At 48.4% G+C, this 24,022-nt stretch overlaps 1 protein-coding gene across 2 annotated transcripts in view; it reads left to right on the top strand.

Annotated features, from left to right (window-relative positions):
• The window catches only part of tbc1d22b (TBC1 domain family, member 22B), a 46,241-nt gene extending 22,510 nt beyond the window's left edge, over nt 1-23,731 (top strand). For both annotated transcript variants that reach the window (XM_036533491.1, XM_036533490.1), the window contains 6 exons: nt 4,156-4,270; nt 11,829-11,935; nt 13,844-13,919; nt 17,145-17,272; nt 22,267-22,362; nt 23,294-23,731. In XM_036533491.1, the coding sequence (XP_036389384.1) occupies nt 4,156-4,270; nt 11,829-11,935; nt 13,844-13,919; nt 17,145-17,272; nt 22,267-22,362; nt 23,294-23,422 (651 nt within the window). In that variant the 3' untranslated portion in view covers nt 23,423-23,731. The remainder of the gene's footprint in view (nt 1-4,155; nt 4,271-11,828; nt 11,936-13,843; nt 13,920-17,144; nt 17,273-22,266; nt 22,363-23,293) is intronic.
• The last annotated feature ends 291 nt before the right edge of the window (nt 23,732-24,022 follow it).

Raw genomic sequence — 24,022 nt, 5'->3', positions numbered from 1 at the left:
CACACTGTGCCACACTATACCACACTGTACCACAGTGCCACACTGTGCCACACTCTGCCACACTCTACCACACTGTGCCACACTCTGCCACACTCTGCCACACTCTACCACACTCTACCACACTCTACCATACTCTACCACACTCTGCCACACTCTACCACACTGTGCCACACTCTACCACACTCTACCACACTGTGCCACACTCTACCACACTCTACCACACTGTGCCACACTCTACCACACTCTACCACACTCTACCACACTCTACCACACTGTGCCACACTGTGCCACACTCTACCACATTGTGCCACACTCTACCACACTCTACCATACTCTACAACACTGTGCCACACTGTGCCACACTCTACCACACTGTGCCACACTCTACCACACTCTACCACATTGTGCCACACTCTACCACACTCTACCATACTCTACCACACTGTGCCACACTCTACCACATTGTGCCACAGTGAGTCAGACCACACCACACCACGCCACGCCAAACCATGTCAGGCACTCAGTGGAGGGTTCACTCTGTGGCGCCGCGCTGCCATTATTCCACAGGATCAAAGGAGGCGAGGCGAGAAAGAGCCATCCTATTGATTTCACACGGAGAGTGCGGCCGGCCGCGATTCCCGCGAAATGACTGCTCTGCCTCTCATTCATCCGGCTCTCCCCGCTGAATGTCATTACAGCGCCCCTCTGCGTCACTGCAGGCTTTTTTTCCCCTTTTAAAAATGATTGGCGGGTAAAGTGTGCTGAAGTGCTGTGCCGCGGCCCTGGCGACAGGGCTAAAGGGCTGGATGTGACGAGGAAGGGTAATTACACAGCGTTAATGGAAGGAGTAACGAGGGGTCTGCCTGTTCTGCAGCAGGGGTGTGAGGGAGAGGGGAGGGTTCAACTAGCAAGAGGTACAGTCGTTATGGGCTTTCACTCTGTCAGATCTTCTGTAGAGGTTGAGGCTGAGTATATGTGTATGCAGTTGTGTGTGTGTGTGTGTGTGTGTGTGTGTGTGTGTGCGCATGTGTGTGTGAGCGAGTGAGTAAGTGAGTATAGTTCTGTGTGTGTGCAGTTGCTTGCGTGTGTGCAGTTGTGTGTGCTTGTGTGCGTATGGTAGTCTAGTGTTTATTGTATGGGACAGCAGTATGGCGTAGTGGTAAGGAGCAGGACTCATAACCAAAATGTTGTTGGTTCCATTCCTCAATGGGGCACTGCTGTTGTACCCTTGGGTAAGGTACTTAACCCACATTTGCCTCAGTAAATGTCCAGCTGAATAAATGGATAACATTGTACATAAGTAGTTCTGGATAAGAGCATCTGCTAAATGGCAGTAATGTAATGTAATATAATCTATACAGTCTTTGTCTCTGAAAGAGGGCCTCTATACCAGGGTAATCTGAGAGTGAAAGGCATCAGCAAAGGCTTGATGACTGCAGTTTTTTTTTTTTTTTTGTGCAGCTGTTATGCAGTGTACTCTCCAGCAGGGGGCACTGTAGCTGTTTGAAATGCTTCCCATCCCTGTAAGAGGGGAGCAGGGAGTCAAGAGGGTCAGAGGCCAGCAGACTGAGTGCTGGAAATTCTCTGCATCACTATTCACGGCCATGCTTCTCATTTCATTTTTTTCCTGCTCATGAAGACAGAGAATATGCAGAAATCAGATAATTCAATTTAACATCAATTTCAAGAATACTACTAGAATAATTGTGCTGATGATTTGTGTGTGTGTGTGTGTGTGTGTGTGTGTTTGTACATGTGTATAATACACACACGTTATTTATGTATATATATATATATATATGTGTGTGTGTGTGTATATAAATTATATATATAAATTTAAGGATCTTAAAACCAGTGTTCATTCTCCAGTAAATGAAGCAGAAGTAACTGTGGCTTCTTAGGGTTCCATTTTTCAATATTAAAACGCAGAACCTCATTACAACCCCCGCTGGGCTGAACGGCCATCTCCGCAGATAGGAACTGTGCGGGAAGAGACGCGCAGAAAGAGTCAGACTAATTTGCAGAGACAAGAGCCGCGGCGCACTGCAAAGTATGACAGTGCACTGCCCCCGGTGGCAGGAGGGTGTGGTTGCGGGGGTGGGAGAGGGGGATTTTTATCGAGCGGCGACAGTGTTCATTTTACCTGTGGGTGTGTAAATCCACCTGGCACGTCCGTGGTGGCGTGGTGGGTATGAGTCAGGCTGCAGACAGACAGCACAGGGTTCCTGCTGGCCCTGTGTCCATAACCGCGTGCAGGAAACTCAATCGGTACAAATTTAGTAAAGCCAGGATAAATAAGGATGAATAGCTTCTGTGATGAGAGTCTGGAAGCTCAACAGGAGGTGGTGGGGGGGAGGGAGCGTGTCTCGGGTAAGATGAATGGGGAGAGCGTTAAAGTGCCCTGTGGATCTGACCGAGGCATGGAAATCGCTAAGGCGTGTCCCTCGCAAATGGACTCAGTTTTTGCTCTCTTCAGGTCCAGGTCTGGGTCCCTCTTCGGACCTCGGACCTCTTTGTTGGTTTGTGTGTTTTTGCGTTTCATGTCATTTGTGTTTTTCTGGCTGGCTAAAAGCTGGCGGATATAAATTATAGGAAAGACCGGCGAGAGAGAAAACTTAGATAAGGAATGAAGAAGACAGTGGGTTTGGGGCAGGGGGGGGTTGGCGGGGGTGTTGGGGGGGTTGGCGGGGGTGTTGGGGGGGGGGGGGGGGGGGGGGGGGGGCACACCATTCCGAGCAGTGTGAGTGTTCTGTAATCAGCACCATGGCAATATTACTGATGTGCGTTGAAGCTCCGCAAGGGAGTCGTCTTCATTAAGTTCCTTTGGTTCGAGGATTCATACCTCGGCCCTCTGCAAGCTCCAGCTGGCGCCATTTAGCATGGAGTTCAGTGTGATACACAGGAAGAACACCACATATTGTTCCCCCCTGGAGGAGAGATGAGGTTTTCCCTCCACCCCGTGCCCCCCTGTACCCTCTCATACCCCCACCCCCGCTTTCCCCCAAGGTCCTCTCCCAGGACTCTTTGGCACCAGCTTATCACAGACAGGTTGAGAGCATTCCCCATCTGAAATGATTGCGAACACACAGCTGTTTGAGTGGATACCGTGAGAAGATTGCTATGCGGTTTGTGTAGGTCTGTTAATCAGTCATTTCTGTCCAAGGAACGGTCACATTATCACCCTTTTGTCATTGAAATGAATCAGATTGATTGTCAGTTATAGTCAGAATATTAGTGTCCTAATCAAGCTATCCCTTTCTGTGGATGCTTTTTATAGCCCATAGAAAGATGTAAGAAGGCTAAATATGGTATATATATGTACACATATTAAATTCTTCACAAATGTTTCCCCAAATAAATGCAGAAAAACAGTAAAATTGTGTGTACTCTGTCTATTAAGGCACCCCAAGACAAACTTGTACTACAACCCTTTTCTCCTGTAAGATCTTGTAACATTTACCAGAAATGTTTTTTGTTATTGCTAAAATAATGTACATATTGAAAATAATGAATCACTTAAAGTAATTTCGCTAATACAGAATGACCCTTAGCGAGCTTGTTTTCATATCTGTTAAATGAATAAGTGGTGGGATGTCTTTGTAGCATAGTAACAACATCATACTGTTTCAGATCATACTGTGTCAAAATAAATCATTTTCTTATTTGGAAGGAAATGCGGGGAGAATGAAATTAAAGTTAATTGAGATTTTCATGGTCTCAGATAGCAGTTCCTGAAATCGGTTATCTCGCTCGGAGAACTGCTAGAAAAATAGCAGCCGAGATAAAATGAAATTTCTGGGAGACCCACATTGTGTCTCTCTCTTTTTTTAGCTCACGATGAGATTTTAGCAAGTTGTTTTTCAAGATCAAAAGACATTGAGAAATGTGAGGCATTGTGAAATGTCTCGGTCTGAACTTAAAATGGCCTCATTTTGGTCCGGGAGAGAAGCAGCCGAACTAAAGGGGATATCTGTGGCATTTTCCAATCCCGCTGTTCTAGTCCAAGGTATTTTTCAGGAATGCAGAAAGCCACTACTGAAAGTCCACTGCGATTAATGCGTTCAAGGCGAAAATGGTAGACTTTAACGAGCAGTTCTGTTGAACGCTTCCCAATGCGTTGTTAAATTGCAGCATGCTTGTTTTTTGTGTGTTCAGGTGTTTGAGAGGATCCTCTTCATCTGGGCCATCCGACACCCGGCAAGCGGCTACGTGCAGGGCATCAACGACCTGGTCACTCCCTTCTTTGTGGTCTTCCTCTCTGAATTTGTTGGTAAGTCTGCCGAGGATCTGTGGTCACCATGCATCCAGGACAGATAAAAACATCTGTCTAGAACTGCTCCAAGCAGGGTCTTTCTGATTTTTTTTTTTTTTTCCCCCCCACTTGAGATTCCACGATCTGCTGGGTCACCTGCAGATATTATCCTCTTGCCTTCATTGTCACCGTTTCATTTTTTGGATGAGTTGTGATTTGAAGTGACTCCTGTCCATTTCCCTAAAACCCCCGGTGGAGCTCTCTGGAGAATCAGGCCATCAGTGCTCTCATGGCTAATCGTGTCTGATTGCTGTCAGTCAGCATGGTGGTCCCAGTCGTTTCAGATCACAGCCGAACTGAGAAGAAGACAAAGGCTGGAGACTAGTCGGCAAAGTGAGGATCAAAAAGGTGACACGGCCAGCACCGCATGGCCGGAAGACCCAAACGCTCATAAATGAATTCATGATACTGACATTTTGATGAAAGAAAAAAGCAGAGAGACCCTTTATGGATGTGTATATTGCCATTACCGCTCTATATAGCAAAGATTCAAAGGGCCACTTTCATAGCCTTGTCGTAGACTAAGACATTTCTTTTAATGGATATTTCCATGGAGAGGAACTTCTTAGTCTAGGACTTGGTCAAATCCCTGCCTGTGAAACCAGCCCTAAAGACCCCTATAAATGCTCGCAATGGAAACAGTTGTGCAAATGGAAATGATGAAGAGTGTGCGATTAGGTGGGTGTGAGCAGAGGCCCTGGTTGCCCTGGGACAGCATCTGGAGCAGCAGCCTCCTGTTTTCAGACAAGAGGGCAACAGCATCAGGGTCTGGGGGCGTAAGCGCAGCAGAAAAACAGGACTCTACTCAGGGAGGCCTGCCCGTCGAGGGCCCATCTTTCTGCACAGCTCCAGATTGAGTTTTCCCCTGTCCACATAGAAGGATGGGATGTTGTTTGTCCTCCATAATAGACACACTACAGTTGTTGTTGTTCTCCTGTTTTCCAGACAAGTGTCAATTTTATCTGCCATCTTCCCACGCTTCCATCATCATTACAGGAGCATTAAAGCACAGTGGAGAAGGCAGTAAATGCCTTTTATAGACCTGTCATAACCAAGCCATCAGCCCTTTCACTGTGTGTGTATATATATTGTGTACACACAACACACACACACACACACACACAACCTGTATGTTTGCTCTTAAAGCCACACAGCCTAGCCTTCAGGATAATCATGTTTGTGTCTGGTCATCAGTGATGGAGCTGTACCTGATGTACCAAACAGCGGCACCTGCTTAATGTTTTTCTAAAGCCACATCACTACAGTGCAGACACCCGCAGCTCTTTAGGGCTGCAACAAATTCAGATTTCCACTCTCTCTCGAATGTCAGACGAGCCTTCCTGCGAGAGGTCTTGTTTGGCTAGGTGATCAAACGCCGCCATCTCCTCGAGGCCTGAAGCAGCCAGTTTTTTTTTCAGAGCCGATAAAAACTCGAACCGCCGCGGTTCTGGAGGGTAGGTCAGGCCTGGTCACGATGCATGTGGAACGTGATTGGGCCCCTTGAGCAGAGCGGTCGGCCCCCGGGTGGTAGATAACTGCAACGCCGGGCCGGGCGTCGGAACTCTGGCAGGACCCGACCGCGCAGATAGTCCCGGACCCACGAGGCCCGGGGGCGGAGTCAAAGACGCACGCCGACCGTGCAGAACCGACAGGCCATCCGCCAGGCCCAGCACGGCCAGATCAGCGCACTGCAGCACGGCTCCTCCTCATTGCTATTCCCCGACACGCTCTGCTCTTCCCCGTCCTTATTTTTTATTTATTTATTTATTTTTTGTGCGTGTGTTTCCTCTCTTCTCTCTCTCCCGCGAAGGTTAATTACTTATAGATAGTTAAGGATTAAGGAAGAACAAAGGCAGCCCATTGATCCCTTCCCATCTGTGCCACCCCGGCAATGTCACCAGTTTACACACCGGGACACGGCGTCAGATTACCCCGCTGGCCCGATCAATGGCGGCTCCGCTCCCTCCTCTCCTCCCTCTCTCTCTCTCTCCCTCTCTTTCTCTCTCCCACTCACTCTCCCTTCTCTCTCTGCCTCTGCTCTCCCCGGAGCTCATTATTGAAAAGTAGATTTTTCACACTGATGCTCCTTCACTCCTTTTCCATTTTGTTCTTTTTTTTGCTTTCTAATTTGCCAGTTTTTTTGATTTTTTTCGTCCCCCCCACCCCCAATGCGGTCCTCCTCAGTCGGGGGAGCTGTTAGTCAATAGCTCAAGTGGAATGAGCTGCATTGATCGGGGGGATTTAGCTGTTTACAGAGTCAGGTGATGGCTGTGCGGAGGGGCCCCGGAGCCGATCGATGGCTATGAATGATACTCATAATCTGAACACGGCGCCCTGAAAAAGCTGAAAGGTGAAGGGCTCGTCCCCGGAAGCTTCCCCCGCGGCTCCCGGCAGCGTGCACTCTCCTGCACACATGCGTGGCCATTAGCGGGGCCCACCCGGGGGGGAGGTGGCGTGCCGAGGCGTTCGGGGCTGCCGGCCTTTCTGCGGGGAGATCCCTCAGTCTGCAGCCTGTCCCGGGTCTGCAGCCTTCTCTGGGTGTGCAGCCTGCTCTGGGTGTGCAGCCTGCTCTGGGTCTGCAGTCTGCTCTGGGTCTGCTCCGGCGGCCTCTGTTGGCACTGATCATCCGCCCCCACCGCCCCCCCCCCCCCCCCCCCCCCGCCTGTCTCTCTCTCACCGGTGTCAATCTCTCTCTGCGTGATCACTCCTTATGCTCTTTTTATCCCCCGGCTGCAAGCTCTCTACCTCCGTAACTGAACAGCCCTACTCTCCTGGGCACCCGACAGCCCCTTATACTGCTCCATACCTGCTCCCCCTTCTCTGCACCTGTCCCCCACTGCTCTGTACCTGTTCCTCTAGGCTCTGAACTTGTCCCCCTCTAATCTTCACCAACTCCAGCTCTTCTGTACCTGACCCCGCCTGCACCCAATTAGTTTCCTTACCTCCCCTTCAACCTCCTCAAAACTTCCTCTGCTTCACTCCTTAGGGGTTACCTCCCCCTTAATGGTCTTTTGTAAAAGATGCTTATCTGTTTTACGTAATATAAGATGGAGTTTTGAGGGTGCCCTTTTTACTGGTGTTTTTCTTGGCTTTTCCTGCTTTGTACCTCTGAGAGCACCTGGCCTGCACACGTGACTCGTCAGCACACACCATGTTAACCTGGGGTGAAACCTGCTTATTGGAGATAAAATGTGAAAAAATAGGCATCGTCATTTAAGAGAGAGAGGATGTGGTGTGTGGTGTATTATATGTAGTGATTCGTGAGTGCTTATGTGTAACCCTTCATGTAGTCATAGCAGTGCCATAATGCAATGCGTAAAAACTAAGCTACATGGCTTTACTAATCTAATCTTAAGTGTAATTTGTTGTTTTTGTTTTTTGCTTTTGTTTTTTTGTTTTTGAGGTGCTTGAAAGTTTTGTTTAAAATGCGTAAAAACTAAGCCACATGGCCTTACTAATCTAATCTTAAGTGTAATTGTTGTTGTTGTTTTTTTGCTTTTGTTGTTTTTTTGTTTCTGAGGTGCTTGAAAGTAATTAGTGACTACACAAACAAATCTGCACATGGTCACATTTGGTCTCATTTATTTTTGTCTTTTTATAGCAATGTTGAGCATTACTCAGGAGCATGCAGAAGGCCAAAATCAATAAACATTACCGCTAGTGATTGCTCTGATGATAGTTATTACAGCGTCGTAGTGATGATGCATGATGGTCTTTCCTTGCCTGATTTTGAGTGATTTTAATTAGATATGTAACTCCTGCAGGAGATCACCAGCCGTAACACTGGAATTAGGGTCAATACACATGTTCGCTAATGTATTGAATAAAATTTAAGTAACTAATATTGATATGAAAATATTAAAATTCATTTTTAGAGACAGCAAGACAGACCGGATTTCAAGCAAGCAAGATTTTGCTGTATGAATGAATGCAATTGGCTATCTCTAATTTCCGGTAATTATATGAATGAATTAATTTTTTTAATGACGTATGTTCCAATAAATGCGAAGCAACTAGGGATGTAACGATATATCGAATTTTGCGATATCGCGATAAAAAATGTCTCAATACCATTGTGGGACTGTAACAAAATCTACCAGGATATTACAAGGTTATTTCACTAGTATAGCTGTGTTCTACTATCACTCCTTGTCAAAAATTGGATTGTTTTTGTTTTGCAATTGTACCAGGGGTGGTTTGTTCCTTAGGGTGGTCAGCAGCGCACCACCAAAGGGGGAAAGGGAGGGAATTTTTCTATCACATTCTACCACAGTGTTACGCTAGCTGTGACTGTTCTAGACAGTTTGTCCTCCTTCTGAATATCATAGTCCAATCAGCAGCAAGTCATGTTCCGTGGAGTACCGCCCCTTTGAAAATCGCTCAGATCGCACTGATAGACTCTCATGTTAAGGCAATTTTTTTCGAACTGCAGGCACTGCAGTGCAATCTGTATGGGTAGTAGGTAAGGCTTTGTTTGCAATGTGACAGTGTCTAGTTAGCTAGCTGTTAATTTATCCATTGAACGGGTCAACTTAGCCATCATCGCAAACAATTGAGATTTGGCAGGAGCCGCCACTGAATTGTACATGCATAGTTCATTCAATCATTCATTGCCAAAGACAATTCATGGCAATTTTTGCACATGCTTAGATCATGGCTGGCTATTTTTATTTTATTTTATTAATTTAATATAAATAAAAAATGCTGATTTATTATTTAATAAAGGACTTTTTTTTCAAGTCATCATTTTTCTTCGTTTTTGAAATATCATGATAAATATCATATAGTGGACCTTCACCAAAATTGGTGAAGGGTGGGGCTCTCGTTTGTGAAAGAGGCAATTTCACGTTTACCGAAAATACAGCCCAGCACGCATAAAAACTCAGAGAGGAAGTGTGATTCAGAGGGGAAGTGTTCAACGTGGACGTTTCGTGTAAAAGTGTCCGTTTGAAGGATGGAGAGGCAAAGCGGTCGTTTACAGTAAATCATAAATCTTTGGTGTTTGCCTCAAACAAATAATAAATTACCTCGCTTGAGTAGACGGCCTGGAGTGTTAAACATGCAGGGGCCTTTGTCTCGATTCTCACAGAATTCTGCCACGTATTTCACCAGGGATATAGATTGATAGCTTTCTGTACAGAAGCTTGGACCATTGAACCTTTAAACAGTCCAATAATGGATGGATTACGGTGCTGGCCATGCTGATTTTCCTGAAGTGTTCGCTCCTGTATTTTCGCTCCTTTCTGTGGTTTTCGTGGGGAGCTGACTTGCTTTGGTGCTTCTCGGACCCTGTCCCCTTGAGAGAGCAGAGAAAGAGACCGATCAGACTATGCATATAGCAGTAGCATGTGTCCCTTGTTCAGTGGTTGGGTTGTGTTTAGATGCAGTTTCACGAGATCAGAGAACCTCAGTACATGGAAATGTGCGTGTGGAAATGTGCTAACACACACACCTGAAGGAGTGATCAGCATCAGGTTTGAATGACATGCAGAGCCATCCAATGAGCTGCTTGGCCTCGGCTTGCTCGCTCAGCCAGTCCTGTTGTCCTGCTTGTCTTTCGGCCCCCCGCTCCCTGTCTATAGAGGTGTCCTCGGAGAGCAGAGGTATTGACCACCCGGCCAGTTCAATACCAAGTAGCAGAGCACTGTAAAGGTGGGCCTAGAGGCAGGGCAGGCACCTCGCTGCCATGTTCAGATGGTATTGATGTGCCTGACCGCTGGTTAGCGGGACTTTAGGAGCATTATGGAGAAAGTCCCTCCTGCAGGCCCGCTGGGGCAGACAGAAAAACAGCAGTCACCCAGGGCTCTGAGGCCGGTGTGCAGCTGCCTCCCTCTCCTCTCCTCTCAGCAGTGTTAGCACTGTTTCAAATGGACTGAAGGAAAAAAAAAAAAAACGAATCATCAGGTTCGTATTAAATCAGTAGCCATGATGAGCGCAATCACAGTGCTAATCTAGCGTGCTGATGGAAAGCTGCTTAACCCCAGACCTGCACCCCTGGTCACAGCTGCAGGGGACGGGGATCACAGTGTCTTTCTGCACATCTGCAGAGATGATTACCTGATCACAGCGGGAGGGTCCCTTTCAGTAAGCTGAAAGGGTGAGAGCAGGTAAATGGGGCTTGGCGTGAGCGTGAGGCCAGGCCTCTACCTCCCCCTGCTGGTGGAGGTAGAGAGTGCAGCCAGGCTGACTGGCTGGTTGTGAAGTCAGCTGCTTTTTCACAGCGGTAGAGCTGGATGGTGTTGCTGCTGCTCAGTGGATGGGTGAAATCCTGTGTTGTGCTTGGGAGGGGTATGTAAAGCAGTGGGGTCTCAGCTGTTGGCGGCTGAGGCGGTCTCACAGGGACGGTGAAAGCAGGGACACAAGTTAACGTGTCAGGGCAAAGGGAAGTGACGCTTCGGATATAACTATGTATTTATGCGTGTGTGTATATGTGTGTGTTTGTCCCCCTCCTCTCCCTCACACACACGCAAACATGCACATACAAACATACATACACATGAAGGCACACTCACACATACGCAGAGTCAGCTCAGTGATGTGGAACAGCTAGCATTGCTGCAGTGCAGGGTCAGCTCACTGCATCACTCTTCCGTGCGCGCACACACACACACACACACACACGCATGTACGCGCACACACACACTCTCCCATCGAGGGCAGGTCAGAATGCTTCAGTCTACCATCCCTCCATCCATCAGTCTGTCTCAAGCCGAGCGCAGCGTCGTAGGGATTTAAAAGGTCGGAGCCCTGCTTCCCTCCCCTGCGAATCTAAATTCAAACTGCACCTCATTGTCAGGCTCTGAGTGTTTCAGCGTCGTGTCCTCCACGAATGTAACATGGTGTAGCACACTAAACAGCCTCTACACACACAGCCTTTCTCTCCAAAGAGAACAAGCCCCGCGCCTTTCCTCTTCATCTCTACCCTTTAACTTTTCCTCCAGTTCCCCCTTCCGTTTCATCTGTCCCTGCTCCCTCTTTCCTTCTCTCTGCTGGTTCTCTCTCCCTCCTTCCCTCGTCGTTCCTTTTTTCCGGTCCGTTGCCTGCCTTTTGCAGCTGACTGAGAGTAACTGAGAGTAGCGCTCCTCTGTGTGTGTGTAAGTATCATAGGGCTCCGTGCAGAAGTGCACCCCCCGGGTTTCTGTATGGTGTTTGCCTATGCAGAAGGCGCGCTGCAGCTCTGAGTGGAATATCAGGCTAAGCCAGAGCGTGCGAGTGCAGTAACCGTGTATCGATGCAGTGGAGTTTAGCGGTTTAAAGAGCTTTTAAAGGTCGTGGCCGCGAGGGAATCCCCCCCGGGGAGGAATGATGAATGTCAGAAACGCAGAGTCTGGCGCACTGTCTGCCGACGCCCCTCAGCGCATTCCCGGGGAGGGAAACAGGGCCGCCCCTGCCCCCCCCTCCCCCCGGGTAGCGCAGTGCTAGGCTAGCGTGCTCCCGGTCCTGTGGGTGTCTCTGTGGTGTGGCGTGGGAGCAGATCCCCACTTTGCTCTGTGTGTGTGTGTGTGTGTTTGCGCAGAGGAGGATGTGGAGAACTTCGAGGTGTCGGCGCTGCCCCTGGAGACGCAGAGGAACATCGAAGCCGACAGCTTCTGGTGCATGAGCAAGCTGCTGGACGGGATACAGGTCTGTACTCTCGTCCCGACGGTCTTCGGTTCTGTCCTTCCTCACCTCTGTCCCCGCGGTCGCCTGCGGTATAGCGGAAAAGGGGACCGCTTGTTTGGCGACACCTCGTTTGGTGACCTCTGTCCTCCCTCTCCATACCCTTCCATTGTCTGCTGTGGCTTCTCTCTCCTCTCCAACCCTGGTTCTGATTCACAGTGCACCTCACAGATTTCTGCTCTCCTTGGATGTGTTACTTCCAGTCTACAGTTTCTATTTCTCCCTGCACCAGCAACTCTCTCTGTTGGAACACTTAATACCTCTGGAGTCCCCTTTCCCTTCTGCTAAAATTGTTTATGCCTTTGCTGGCTACACTTTGTCCTTCTCTCAACAGATTTTTCAATTTTATTCATATCCACTTATTTTTACATGATATTCATAGAATCCTTCCCTCCCTACAAGAGCATTTTGCACAGCAAGCTTGGGTTATTTCTTTTCTTAATGCAATTCCCTTTTTCTATTTTTCCTTCTTATACTTGTTTTATTTTATGTGTTATATTTATACAATACCTAAATTATAATTATCACACAATTCTGTAGTCTCTTTCTGGTTTGTCTTCTCTCTTTCCAACCCCCCCCCCCCCCCCCCCCCCCCCTTTCATTAGTTTCATTAGTTTCATTAGTCCTGGCTTTTTTGGGGGCCTCTTATATCTATGTTATGCTATGTGCTATGTTAACTGTTTGGCTGTATGCCATTTCGCCCTCCATCCTTATGTGCTGTCCAGCCTTCTGCTCTGTGTTTTCAGTGCATATTAATAGATTTTTACTCTTTAAACAGTACCTTTCTCTCACTCTCTAATTCGCCATTCATGCAATGCCTTCAGTTAACATGATGCTTGTGTCTCTTTAACCCATTTTTTCTTTAATAACTTATGATTTTTCCCCTAATAACCCACTATTTTAGCCTTCGCGTTGTGCTCAGTAGATTGTTTTTGCCTAGAACAGTTTTAAATTGTGTGCATATTAATGGGTCTGTTTTATATTACTGTTTTGTGCTATGCGTTATAATTTGGTCTGGAAAATGGCATTTGCGCAGTGACTTAACATTAATCTCATTGAATGTTTTTTGTGATTTTCAAACAAAGATACAATGCACCATTTGTCTGAAGTACCTGCTCTCCATTTGCCTGTACCAGTGAATGTGTAACAAGAGTAGCATTTACATGAAGAATTAGACCAGCTGGTTACTAAGAGATTAATGGTTGCTGGTTACTAAACTAATGTTGAGGAGGTTATTTCAAGTCAGTGAGCAGAATGTTTAATATTCATTTTGAAATTTTACTGCTCCAGGTTGGTTTCCTTAGTGACCAAGGCTAGAGTGAAGAACAGAAAAATCCAAAATCAATCATTTATATTCAGTTACATCTAAAGCCCTGATGGAGGCTCAGAAGATTACGAAAACATATAAAAATAAAACCCCTTAATTAAAGGATGCAGATTTGTGAAGGGGGAGACGCTGTAGATGCTGTAGAGCTCTTGGCAAAATCGTCTCCCTCTTAATTTTACACAAGTTCTGCCCCTGTTAGACACACACCTGCCGAGCTTCCCCACTGTCAGCTTCCAGCCCTGAGTTGATTGGTCAGCCAAGTCCAGGGGCTCCACGGCATCCTGCAAAAGGAGGGAAATGAAAGGATTGCATCATGAGCAGGAAAGAGGGCTGCTGGGAGTTTTCCTGCCTTTTTTTTTTTTAAATAAAATAAAAATTTAATGAAAGAGGATGGCAGAATGTGTGTGAAAGGGACAGAGACGGAGAGAAAGAAGGAGTTAAATCAATCTGTCTGTTTGGAAATCTCTGTATCTCTTTGTGTTTGTTCTCACATATCTCCCCGCCCCCGCCCCCTGCCCCCCGCCCCTCGCCCCTTTGTTCCGTAGGATAACTACACATTTGCTCAGCCAGGAATCCAGATTAAGGTGAAGGCCCTGGAGGAGCTGGTCAGCAGGATTGATGGTGAGATTTCATCAGTCCCCTCACAATAACAGCCGTTTTCTCATTGTGTGTGCTGGTGCCACCCCTGCGCTTGTGATCGTAACTGGTGCCTCAGTTTCGCAACAGCTCTGTGTGGCTGTATTTACCTCTTCACAATTGACGCTGTTCTTTGCATTGTGAGGCAGTTGAATACTTAATGTTTCTGGACACAATCGTTTCCATGGGGTGGCACTGGGCATGTAAGTATTCAAATGTGTCTGCTTATTAAAAAGCACCAGTTAATGAGCTGACTTTAATAATGAATTAGTACTGGAAGAAGCCCTGAATATTCTAGCGTGTGTTTACATGATTAGAGCCCATCTCATTAGAGGTGTCAGACTGCACAGTTCAAACTCACAAATAATATTTATTGGCAAAAATGGACATAGAATCTCTGAACATTTGAACACGATGTGTTGCAGTGCTCAGTCTTTCCGGAGGAGTGTTATGCTCTGCTGTGTCCAGTCGTTGGGGGATCTGCGCTAAAACTGTCCCTGCCCGTCCTGTTTGCAGGGTCATTGGTGGTCTTGCTAGCTGAGCTTTTTTTATGCTCAGAGTAATGTCTTGTCATGGGACGCTGGTGGTCTGAGTCTAGATAGGCTGGAATTTCTCCTTGCTGGCATGAAAGAGGAAAATAATTAAGTTAGCCTTGCACTGAACTGCATGTATCCCGGTTGCTATTGGATTAAATTAATAACCAGACTGATTTATGCTGATCGGCTGAGGTGAAACAGCCAGAGGTGCTGGAAGAATGTAAGAATGCAAGAGAGAGGGAAGAAATTCTAACACCTTTTAAAGCTTTTCACCACTCGCCAGCCCATTTATTCAGACGGAACAGGAAGTTCACCCCGTATTCTTCAAGAAATAACGTTGGGCTTTACTGATTTGGCAGATTCACTTCTTCAATCCCCTCTTTATTTTTCTGGTTAGAGCAGGCCCATGTACGCTCCATTTTGTCATGGGTTTCTCCACACCCAGTCATGAGACTTGTAATGAGCACGTGGTTCTGCGCTTGTTCCCACCTTTCCTCACACTCCTCTCTCTATCCGGTCATGTTTCTCCACACAATCGCTTCTTGACGTGCTACTCTACACATAGGTGTTCCTCCAAATGTTAAGCATTTCCTCCCTTGCTCACTTGTTTCTCCCCCTTCTTGTGTGTATCTCCATCTAGCTCACATGTTTCTCTCCACTGTCATGTGATCATGTGATCCTCTCATATTTCTCCAGGTATCCTCTCTTTCCCCCCCCTGCACTCAGCTGTCAGCGATGTCACGCACGCGTGTGAGAGAGATCTCTCCCCGCTGGTCTCGCAGCGCTGTCTCCCCGCTCTGATTTACCACCCGGCCATTATCGCCCCTGTTGTTATTGTTTGCCGTAATAATCAGTCGAGTTGCGATCGACAGTGGAGCCGTAAAGAGGTGGCGCGGCGTGGGGCCCGCGTCCGTGTGTCATCAATCAGACCCCGCCGCGAGACGCGGGGATCCCCTGACCTCCCCGCCGCGAGCGCGGGAAATTGATTTCTCTCCGAGTCACAGAGATCTGGGGTGGGGGGGGGGGGGGGGGGGGCTGAGAGAGAGGGAGGTAGGGAGTCAGGCTGGAGGAAAGAAGACAGAGGGTGGCCGAAAGGATCGAAGAGACGGAGGGAGTAAGAGTCGAAGGGAAAGAGCTGATGAGCGAGTGAGAGGAGGTAAGAGCGGTATTCGTTTCTCAGGGGGGGTCAGCATCCCTGTGGCAGCTTGTTCTGTCTCGCAGGGGAGGCCTTTGCAACCGCCCGAATAGCCAGCCACGGTAGAAGGATTCTAAACAAAACAAGCATATGACTCCCAACAGCAGTAATAATGATACCCTGTAGCAGACATCGTTCCTGTAATCCATTCTCCTCTCCCTTTATTCTCTCTCTGGAAGGCCTCCATGAATTCTCAGGAGTGGCATTTGTCTAGCTCAGGCCCAATACAAGAGGGCCACCGCTATTTCCATAGTTCTCCATTATTTGCTCTTCCCTGTTCAGGGTTCCAGCCAGCATCCCCACGCGGGTGACAGTGATCAGTATCGGCGATGGCAGTGTGATTTTCTTTTTCTGAAATTCATTTTCTTTCTGTCGGGAGGAGCAGATTAACACAAAGGCGAGGGGAAAACCATTTGTGTCTATTTACACTAAAAGCAAACTATCGGAGGAAGGGGCCCCCGGACTGTTTGGAGTCAAATCATTTTAAAAAAGTCATTTATTTTCCCCTCATCTGGCCCCTTATTTTTCCTGCCGGTGTTGTCATGAGAGTTGACACGCAGCAGCACAGGGGAGCAGCGGTGGATAAGATTACAAGGTTTTTTTACGAAGCATCACAAATTGCAAGTTTAACAGCGGGGAGGAGGTAGACACGGGATGTGTGTGTATCGTCACCGACTCCGGATGCTCACTGAGACACTTTCAGCGCAGAGACAGCTCAGCAGAGACGGGCCTCTGCGCAGTTGTTTGGACTCTGCATGCCGCCACTTAATAAAAAAAAAACACCCTACAGCCTTTTGGAAAGAGCTCAGTATGTCATGTTTCCCCATTAAGCCGACTCCAAAACCACCCAGTTGTCAGATTTTTTTTTTTTTATTTTAAAAAATGCGTCTGAGTAAGAGCCCGGTCGCGAGGCCCGTTCCGAAGGTCTCGTCTCTGCCATCTCAACCATCCCGGACGAGACCCCCGGGCTGCGGCACCCAGCGTTTAAAGCGTCCAGTGAGGTGTGAAGGGATGGCATTGATTGGCTGGCAGCGGGAAGCCAGGCCGCGTTGTGTCCCCGGGTTTGTGATTAGGATGCGGGGTGCAGGCCGCTGCAGACCGGCCGTCTGAGGAGGGAGATAAAGAGGTTAATTGGGGTTCAAGGTAAAGGCACTCTGGAATATGATTTATTGTCTCAGACTGCAGATGCTGCTCTTGGGCTCAGCTCTCTCTCACTGCCTTTTCCCTGGGATTCCAGCCACACTCAGTGCTGTTACTTGGGTGTTCTCTTACCCATAGGTAGACCTCAGTGAAGTGTGCATTTGCAAATAAAAGCATTCTTTTACATGCACACACAGACATATATGCATGGGCTTTCTCACACAATCTCCTCAGTGTGATTTGCAAGGGCTGCCATAACACTCAATGTCAGCTGTAATGTCTCCCTCTCTCTCCCTCTTCCTCTGTCTCTCTCTGTCTCTGCCTCTCTCACACACACAGAGGATGTGCACAGCCACTTCCAGAGGTACGAGGTGGAGTACCTGCAGTTCGCCTTCCGCTGGATGAACAACCTGCTGATGAGGGAGCTCCCCTTGCGCTGCACCATCCGCCTCTGGGACACTTACCAGGTGCAGTCACCTACTGACTTACCAGCATGTACCTGACACAATGCACACTCACTTGTATATTCTGGCATATCAGTTAATACACATACTTATCTGTACACTCACAGTTGTTAGAACTGACATATTCACCTGTATATTATGACATGTCACCATACAGACAATGAAATCCTATGTACAGACTCACCTGTACGCACCTGACACTTATTACTGCCACAGAATGTACGCTTTCCTGCAGGTACTCACATGAACTTCACACTTATTATCTTTAGTGCCGTTTATTTAAAGTTCATTTAATAGTCTGTTTAATGTATACAGTATGGCTTTTTCTGGCTTAGTATGTCTGAAAAATGTGTGAAACATTGCTGGTTCCATGTTAGTAAGGCTTTGTTGAATCATATTTCAGAAAAGAGGGAGAGAGTTACAGGGAGAAGAACGGAAGGAGAGATGTAGAAAAAGTGGAGGGGGCAGTGAGGAAGAGCGGTGGGGGGGTGCAAGGGTTGGGTGGGGGGGGGTATGAGACAGGAATGAGACCGATACAGGCGGTAAACATTTTGGACATAAGAGAGAGATATTAGCGAGGGAGGAGGAGGATGAGGCAATAAAATGAGGTTCAATCAGGGAAGTGGGATCAGCAGACAGTCTTTTATTACACACGAGGGGACGGCCACAGCTGATCACGACAGAGGGCACGGAGGAACGAGAGAGAGTGGGCGAAAATACAGCGCAAACACACGGCCTTCCAACGAGCGGGAAGGGGGATCGGCGATGAAGACATTAATCTTGCCATAATGGGATTCGCGGGAGGGGGTCAGAGCGGTCCAGGCTACGTCGCCTCGCTGCGATGGTGGGGGGGGAATGCCGTGCCCTCTTCCAGGCGAGAGCGCAGAGGGTCACACGCGTGGGACCCCCCCACAGTGACGGTTCTGGTATGTCACCGTCACACTTGCAGGTGTGCTGTGTGGTCCGCAGTTCAGCGGTTTTGACAAATGGCTTGGAAAGACACCAAATAGCAGGCAGCATTGTGGAAAACGGAACATTCATCACAACTACCTCAGTAAATATCCATTTACCTGTGTAAATGGTTAACATGTAAAAACTGTAACCTGTGTAAGTCACTCTGGATAAGAGATTCTGCTACAATAATGTAATGTAATGCATAATTCAGACACTGTCAAATTGCGGCCACTGCGACCATTAAGGTGAGAGTCACATTCCACCAGGAAAGCAAAACCCCTGTGCTGAGATTCAGATTGCAGTCAGCTTTATTTTTGAGTGGCTATTACCGCTGACCTCTGTAGTACAAACAGACCGACAGACATACAGATGGACCTTGAGCAGTTCAAAATCGGGGGACCAGTGTGACAGCTGGGAATGGGAATCCATTTATAAACCAAAGGGCAGGGTGGCATTCTTCATTACAGACTTTCACAGCCTATTAAAGGACACCCAACACCATTAGCACAACCTTATCAGCAAGGTGCTGAATCCACAATTCAACCAGCGGATTGGAGCCCTTCAGGGCCACAGCAGAATTCTCTGAAGTACATCTCCTCTCTCTCTCTCTCTCTCTCTCTCTCTCTCTCTCTCTCTCTCTCTCTCTCTCTCTCTCTCTCTCTCTCCACACACACACACACACACACACACACACACACACACACACACACACACCCCTATACACTCACCCTGGCACATGCACTCTCACATAGTTGATCTGGTCCCAGGATGTGCATGGAAGTTTCTCTTCGTTTTATTTTTTATTTTTTATTTTTTTTTTGTTTTTGGTTCACTTAATAGACAAGCAGATCTCAGCAGCAGATATCCTCCCTGTAGTGTGTATTCTCATCTGCCAGTCCTCGTCCTTCTCGCCCCGTCCGCATCCCTCCCTTGATCCACTAGGAGCCGGCTTTCATGCGACGCTCCGGAAGTCACGGTCTAATTAACTCCTCGGCTTATTTGTTAGTGACCGGTGGGTTCCCTGCTCCGGTAACTCTGGGAACCCTGTGATCCGGTAATTACAGCGCTCCCCGGATCTGTCCCGTTGCAGGGGATTGTGGGAGCTCGGCAGAGAAGCGTCGTTTGTATTCCCCCCCAGTCCCCACTCCGTTCCCCAGAGCTCACATCCTCTGCCTGTTTGAGGCTCTCTGCTGTCACTGGTTCAAAGCCCCACTCTTGCCTTGTGAAGAGCCCAGCTTGTAAGGGGCTATAAATATTTCAACTTGTTAACTAATGTATGGTAATTATTGCCAGGGTGCGCACAGCATGCGGCTGAAAGGCATCCTCCAGATTGATGGATTAACTATTATTATTATATTCTCTATGCACTGATTCTAATGATAATTACGGAGCGTGGGCAGGGGAGAAAACGGGCGATGGAGATTTAGCGTTTACCGAGCCCCAAATCGCATCCCCTGGCAGCGTAAACAAACACTAAAAGACAGAGTGCAGGGGGAGAGGCTTGGTCCCCCCAGCCGCCCTGGGCCTCGGTGAGGAATACGGCTGTCTGTGACACCGCCAGAGGTGAGGGCAAAGCCACAGGCGATCTCTCAGCCGGGCGCTCCTGCTTCTCCTTTTTTGTGTCTGTCTCTCCGCTCTTCCCTCTCTCTATCTCGCCCTCCCCATCTCCCCCCAGCTGCCGGTTTGGATATGAAAGAGCCTCCTCTTTTCTTATCAGCCCCCAGCTCTATCACAGAGGAGGTCAGGAGCAGGGCAGCTGACAAGCTTATAATAGCCCACCTTGTTTTGTGCACGTGTGGCAGGGTGGTGGATTGGGGGGGGGGTCGATGTGAGCGAAGCCAATTTTAGCCCATAAAGAAGAGTGAGCGCGTTTGTGGCGGAGCGCGGCACCCATTCAGAGGTTAATCTATTGGTTATATGACCCCTGACCTCTCTCGATCTGTCTGCGCTGGACGAGACATTGTCCGTGTGCGTGTTAGTCCGGAGACACTGATGGCTCTGCACTGAAAGCTTGGAGGCTGTGCGTGTCCTATCTACTGTAATCAAACACTCAATCTCCCTCCCACCTGTTGTCAGTCCAGTTGCATAACCATCTGAGAATTTAGCTGCCTGAAGGATTAGAACGGCAGTCGTTGCAGCCTTCTTACACAGCACGGTTTAGCTTAGCTTAGCTTAGCTTAGCTTAGCGTGGGGTGGATTTGACAGGAGTCGCTCGACACTGTAGAATTCATAATGCGGAGTACATTTATGAAACTTCCAGCCTTTCTCCTCCCTGTGCCTTTATCGCTCTCCCCAGCTAATTGTGGTGTCAGGCCAGGAACACAAAGGGGTCTGCTCGGGAAGATCAATTAGTCACTCACAAAAGAGGCCGAGACAAAGAGGGGAGAAGAAAGGAGCGGGAGACAAAGGCGAAAGTGATGTTAGTGTCTGTGTTAAGTGATAAACCATCTACAACTTACTTCCAGTCCATTAGCGAGGCGTGTCTCCGGGGGGGGGGGGAGCGCCGCCGTGCACATGCACATACGCACACACTGCGCACACACACGCACGAGGCCGCATCGGCGGACACACGCTCCTTTTTTGCCTTGCTGGGTCTCTCCCGTACTCATTTACATTTACATTTACATTTATTCATTTGGCAGACGCTTTTATCCAAAGACTTACAAGTGAGGCAGAGTACAACTCAAGCAAAAATACCATAAGGAGTCAAAATATTAGAAGCGCTGCAGGAGTAGGTTTAAAAGGTTGGCCAGACGAGGTAACTCCTCTCAGTCTCACTCTCTCTCTCCCTGCCTAACTCTTCTCATTCTCTTTTTCCCTAAACCTTTTCATTTTCTCTCCCTAACCCCTACTCTCTCCCCCCCAACTCATTGCAGCCTCACTCTCTCCCTAACGTCTGTCATTGTCAGTCTCTCTCCCAAATGTCTCTCATACTCTCTCTCCCTTCCTAACTCCTCTCATTCTGTCTCTCCCAAACCCCTTCCAGTCTCACTATGTCCTTCCTGTCTTTCTCTCTCCCTAGCCTGTCTCATTCTCATGCTTTCCTTCCCTAACCCCTCTCTTTCTGTCTCTCCCTCACTCCCCTCATTCTTACTCTTTCCCTCACTAACTTCTCTCATTCACTCCCACTCTGTCCCTAATCATTCTCAAGCCCCCCCCAGTTCATTTAACTTCATTTGAATTCATTTTGTTGGCAAGACAAACAAATGCCATGTTGCCAGGACAATAATGTGAGCAATAATGTAGACAATCTAAATACAACTAAGAAAACATACATAGACTCAGATTAAATTGATAAGTAACAAACAGTCATTAACCAATGGGTTACATGTAACAGTGAGTTATAAATTCATTAATTTTTAATGATTATACACATACTTATTTGACCCCACTCTCTCTCTCTCTCTCTCTGTCTCTCTCCCCTTCTCTCTCACACACATACATTTACTGGTTGTTTCCCCACACTCGCGCACACACACACACACACACACACACACAGACACACACACACACACATACACACACAGAAGCAGGTAAAAAACAAAGGGGTTCACACAGCCTCACACAGGGATGAGCAAAACTCCGTGCTGAGGTAAACAGTGCTATTTATAGAGCGTCTTTCCCCCTCAAGTGTCTAAACACTTTGCTCCGTGCGCATTCGGAGAGCGGAGAAGACAGGGGAGGAGAAGAAAGGGAAGGCATTGGAGAGGGAGAGAGAGAGGGAGAAGGGGGACGTCGGGCGAGAGAGACAGGGAGAGGTGGGCGTGTGGCAGGTATGACAGCCGCATTGTGATACCTTCAGTTTGGCGGGCGCCTGGCTGTCAGCGTCTCTTTATGCTTCTCTTAAGCGGCGCGTCTTACTGTCGTCGGCAGCCCTCCTTTTGTCGAGATGTGAGGCGGAAAGAAAGGAGAGAGCAGACGCAGGAATGGCTGTCGCCGGCGCTTCCTTGTCGGGTGCTTAGACCCGTAACCCTGGCAGAGAACGTGTGTGTGCGCGCGTGTATGTGTGTGTCTCTGTGTAAACTGCCTGTGTTTCTCCTCAGGCTGAAGCTGAGGGCTTCTCCCACTTCCACCTGTACGTCTGCGCTGCCTTCCTCATTGAGTGGCGGAAGGAAATCCTCTCCATGGTAGACTTTCAGGTATCTCCAAACCGCCCCCCTCCCCCACCTAACCCTAACCCCCCCCCTTCTACCCGCTCTCTGGTCGTGTGTGAACTTAAGTGTGTATGGATGCAGAAATTACGTGTCAATGTGCAGTACTCATGTGGTCTGAATGTGTGCTGTAACGCTGGTCTGTGTAGAGTACTTGCAGTGTCTGAATGTGTGTATTTTCTGTCTGTGCACAGCGCTTGCGTGGCCCAAGTTATGTGTGTATGTTAAATGCTCCATGGCTTCTCAGATCCTTTGGCCACAATTGGAATAATTGGCCCTCCAGTTTAACAGGCACTCAGTAACCAAATTTCACACTCCAGCGAGCCTTCACACCTCACTGGCTGCAAAATGAGAAACTCTTGTTATTATTTGCCTTTGCTCCTCGCTCCTCTTTGATGGCTGTAGTTTTCATGCACCCCATCAGTCTTATCCGACACTCCCCAGGCTTATCTGCAGGCTGCACTGAGGGGAAGGAGAGAAGCGGAGCGCTCTGCTCCCTCCTTCCCTCCCTCCCTCCCTCTCGCTCTCTCTGGCTCACCCTCCCTCTCTATCAATCCCCTTTCCCTCCTTCCCTGGTCCTGCACCCCCCCTCAACTGACCCCCCCAAACCCTCCTCTCCTCCCTCCCTCTCTCTCTGGCTCACCCTCCCACTCTAACAATACCCTATCCATCCCACCCCCCCCCCCCCCCGAACGCTCCCCCTCCCTCCCCCCTTCTCCAAACCCACCTCTATATCCTAACCTCAAAGTGCTCTCTCAGCCTGTTCCACTCTCCAGCTTTGTTACTAGCTACTTAAAAAAAAAAAAAAGCAAAAACATCTGAACTCTACATTAGTCTCTTCACACAGAGCCAACCAAAACCACTGCTGTTTTTTCTGTGACAAGCCTGTCAGCGTGTGCTGTGCTTGTGCCTCTTCTAGGGCCTGCTCATGCTGTTGCAGAACCTTCCCACAATACACTGGGGCAACGAGGAAGTGGGACTGCTGCTGGCGGAAGCTTATAGACTGAAGTACATGTTCGCCGACGCGCCCAATCATTACCGGAGATAAAAAAAGTCCCCTTGGACAGACAGACTGTACATACACAGACTTGCAGAACACACAAATGGAAACTCCTTTTTTGCAAACAAGCTCAACTATAAACCTCTCCTTCCTCTGACTGACCTACCTTGCTGTGCACGCACATGACGTGAACCTGTGTAAAGATGCACACTGACAGACACACACAGAGGTGGCGATGGGGTGAACAGTTGATCCTGTCCCCCCCATTTCGTCTGCTCCTCGTCCGCCTCCCTTCTCACTCTGGCAGAGAAATATGTTTCGCTGACTTCCCGGGACCCGGAGTTCATTCCTCACAAAGCCGCAGGTCTGAAGAATCTGCCAACTTGTCTGTTACAGTTCGCAATGAAGAAATCTAATGGAGTGCGGACACGGTCAGCTGGTCAGCCATGATGGGACAGTGAGGCTTCGCGAACCCCTTAATAGGCAGAGGGCACGCGCTGTCAGTGACTCCGCCGTTCCAACCAATCAGTGTTTTTGCTGCGGCGAGCAAAGAGGTCCGGAGGACAATGCCTCACAGCGCATGGAGGCTCCTTCCATAAAGTGGTTTTCGAAGCCCCGCTTGCTTATTGACCATGAAAAACCAAGAGA

This window comes from Megalops cyprinoides, chromosome 7, assembly GCF_013368585.1.
Source record: "Megalops cyprinoides isolate fMegCyp1 chromosome 7, fMegCyp1.pri, whole genome shotgun sequence".
Lineage (NCBI taxonomy): Eukaryota > Metazoa > Chordata > Actinopteri > Elopiformes > Megalopidae > Megalops > Megalops cyprinoides.
Note: the sequence above shows the minus strand (reverse complement) of the source record. Positions and strands in the feature narration are given on the sequence as shown.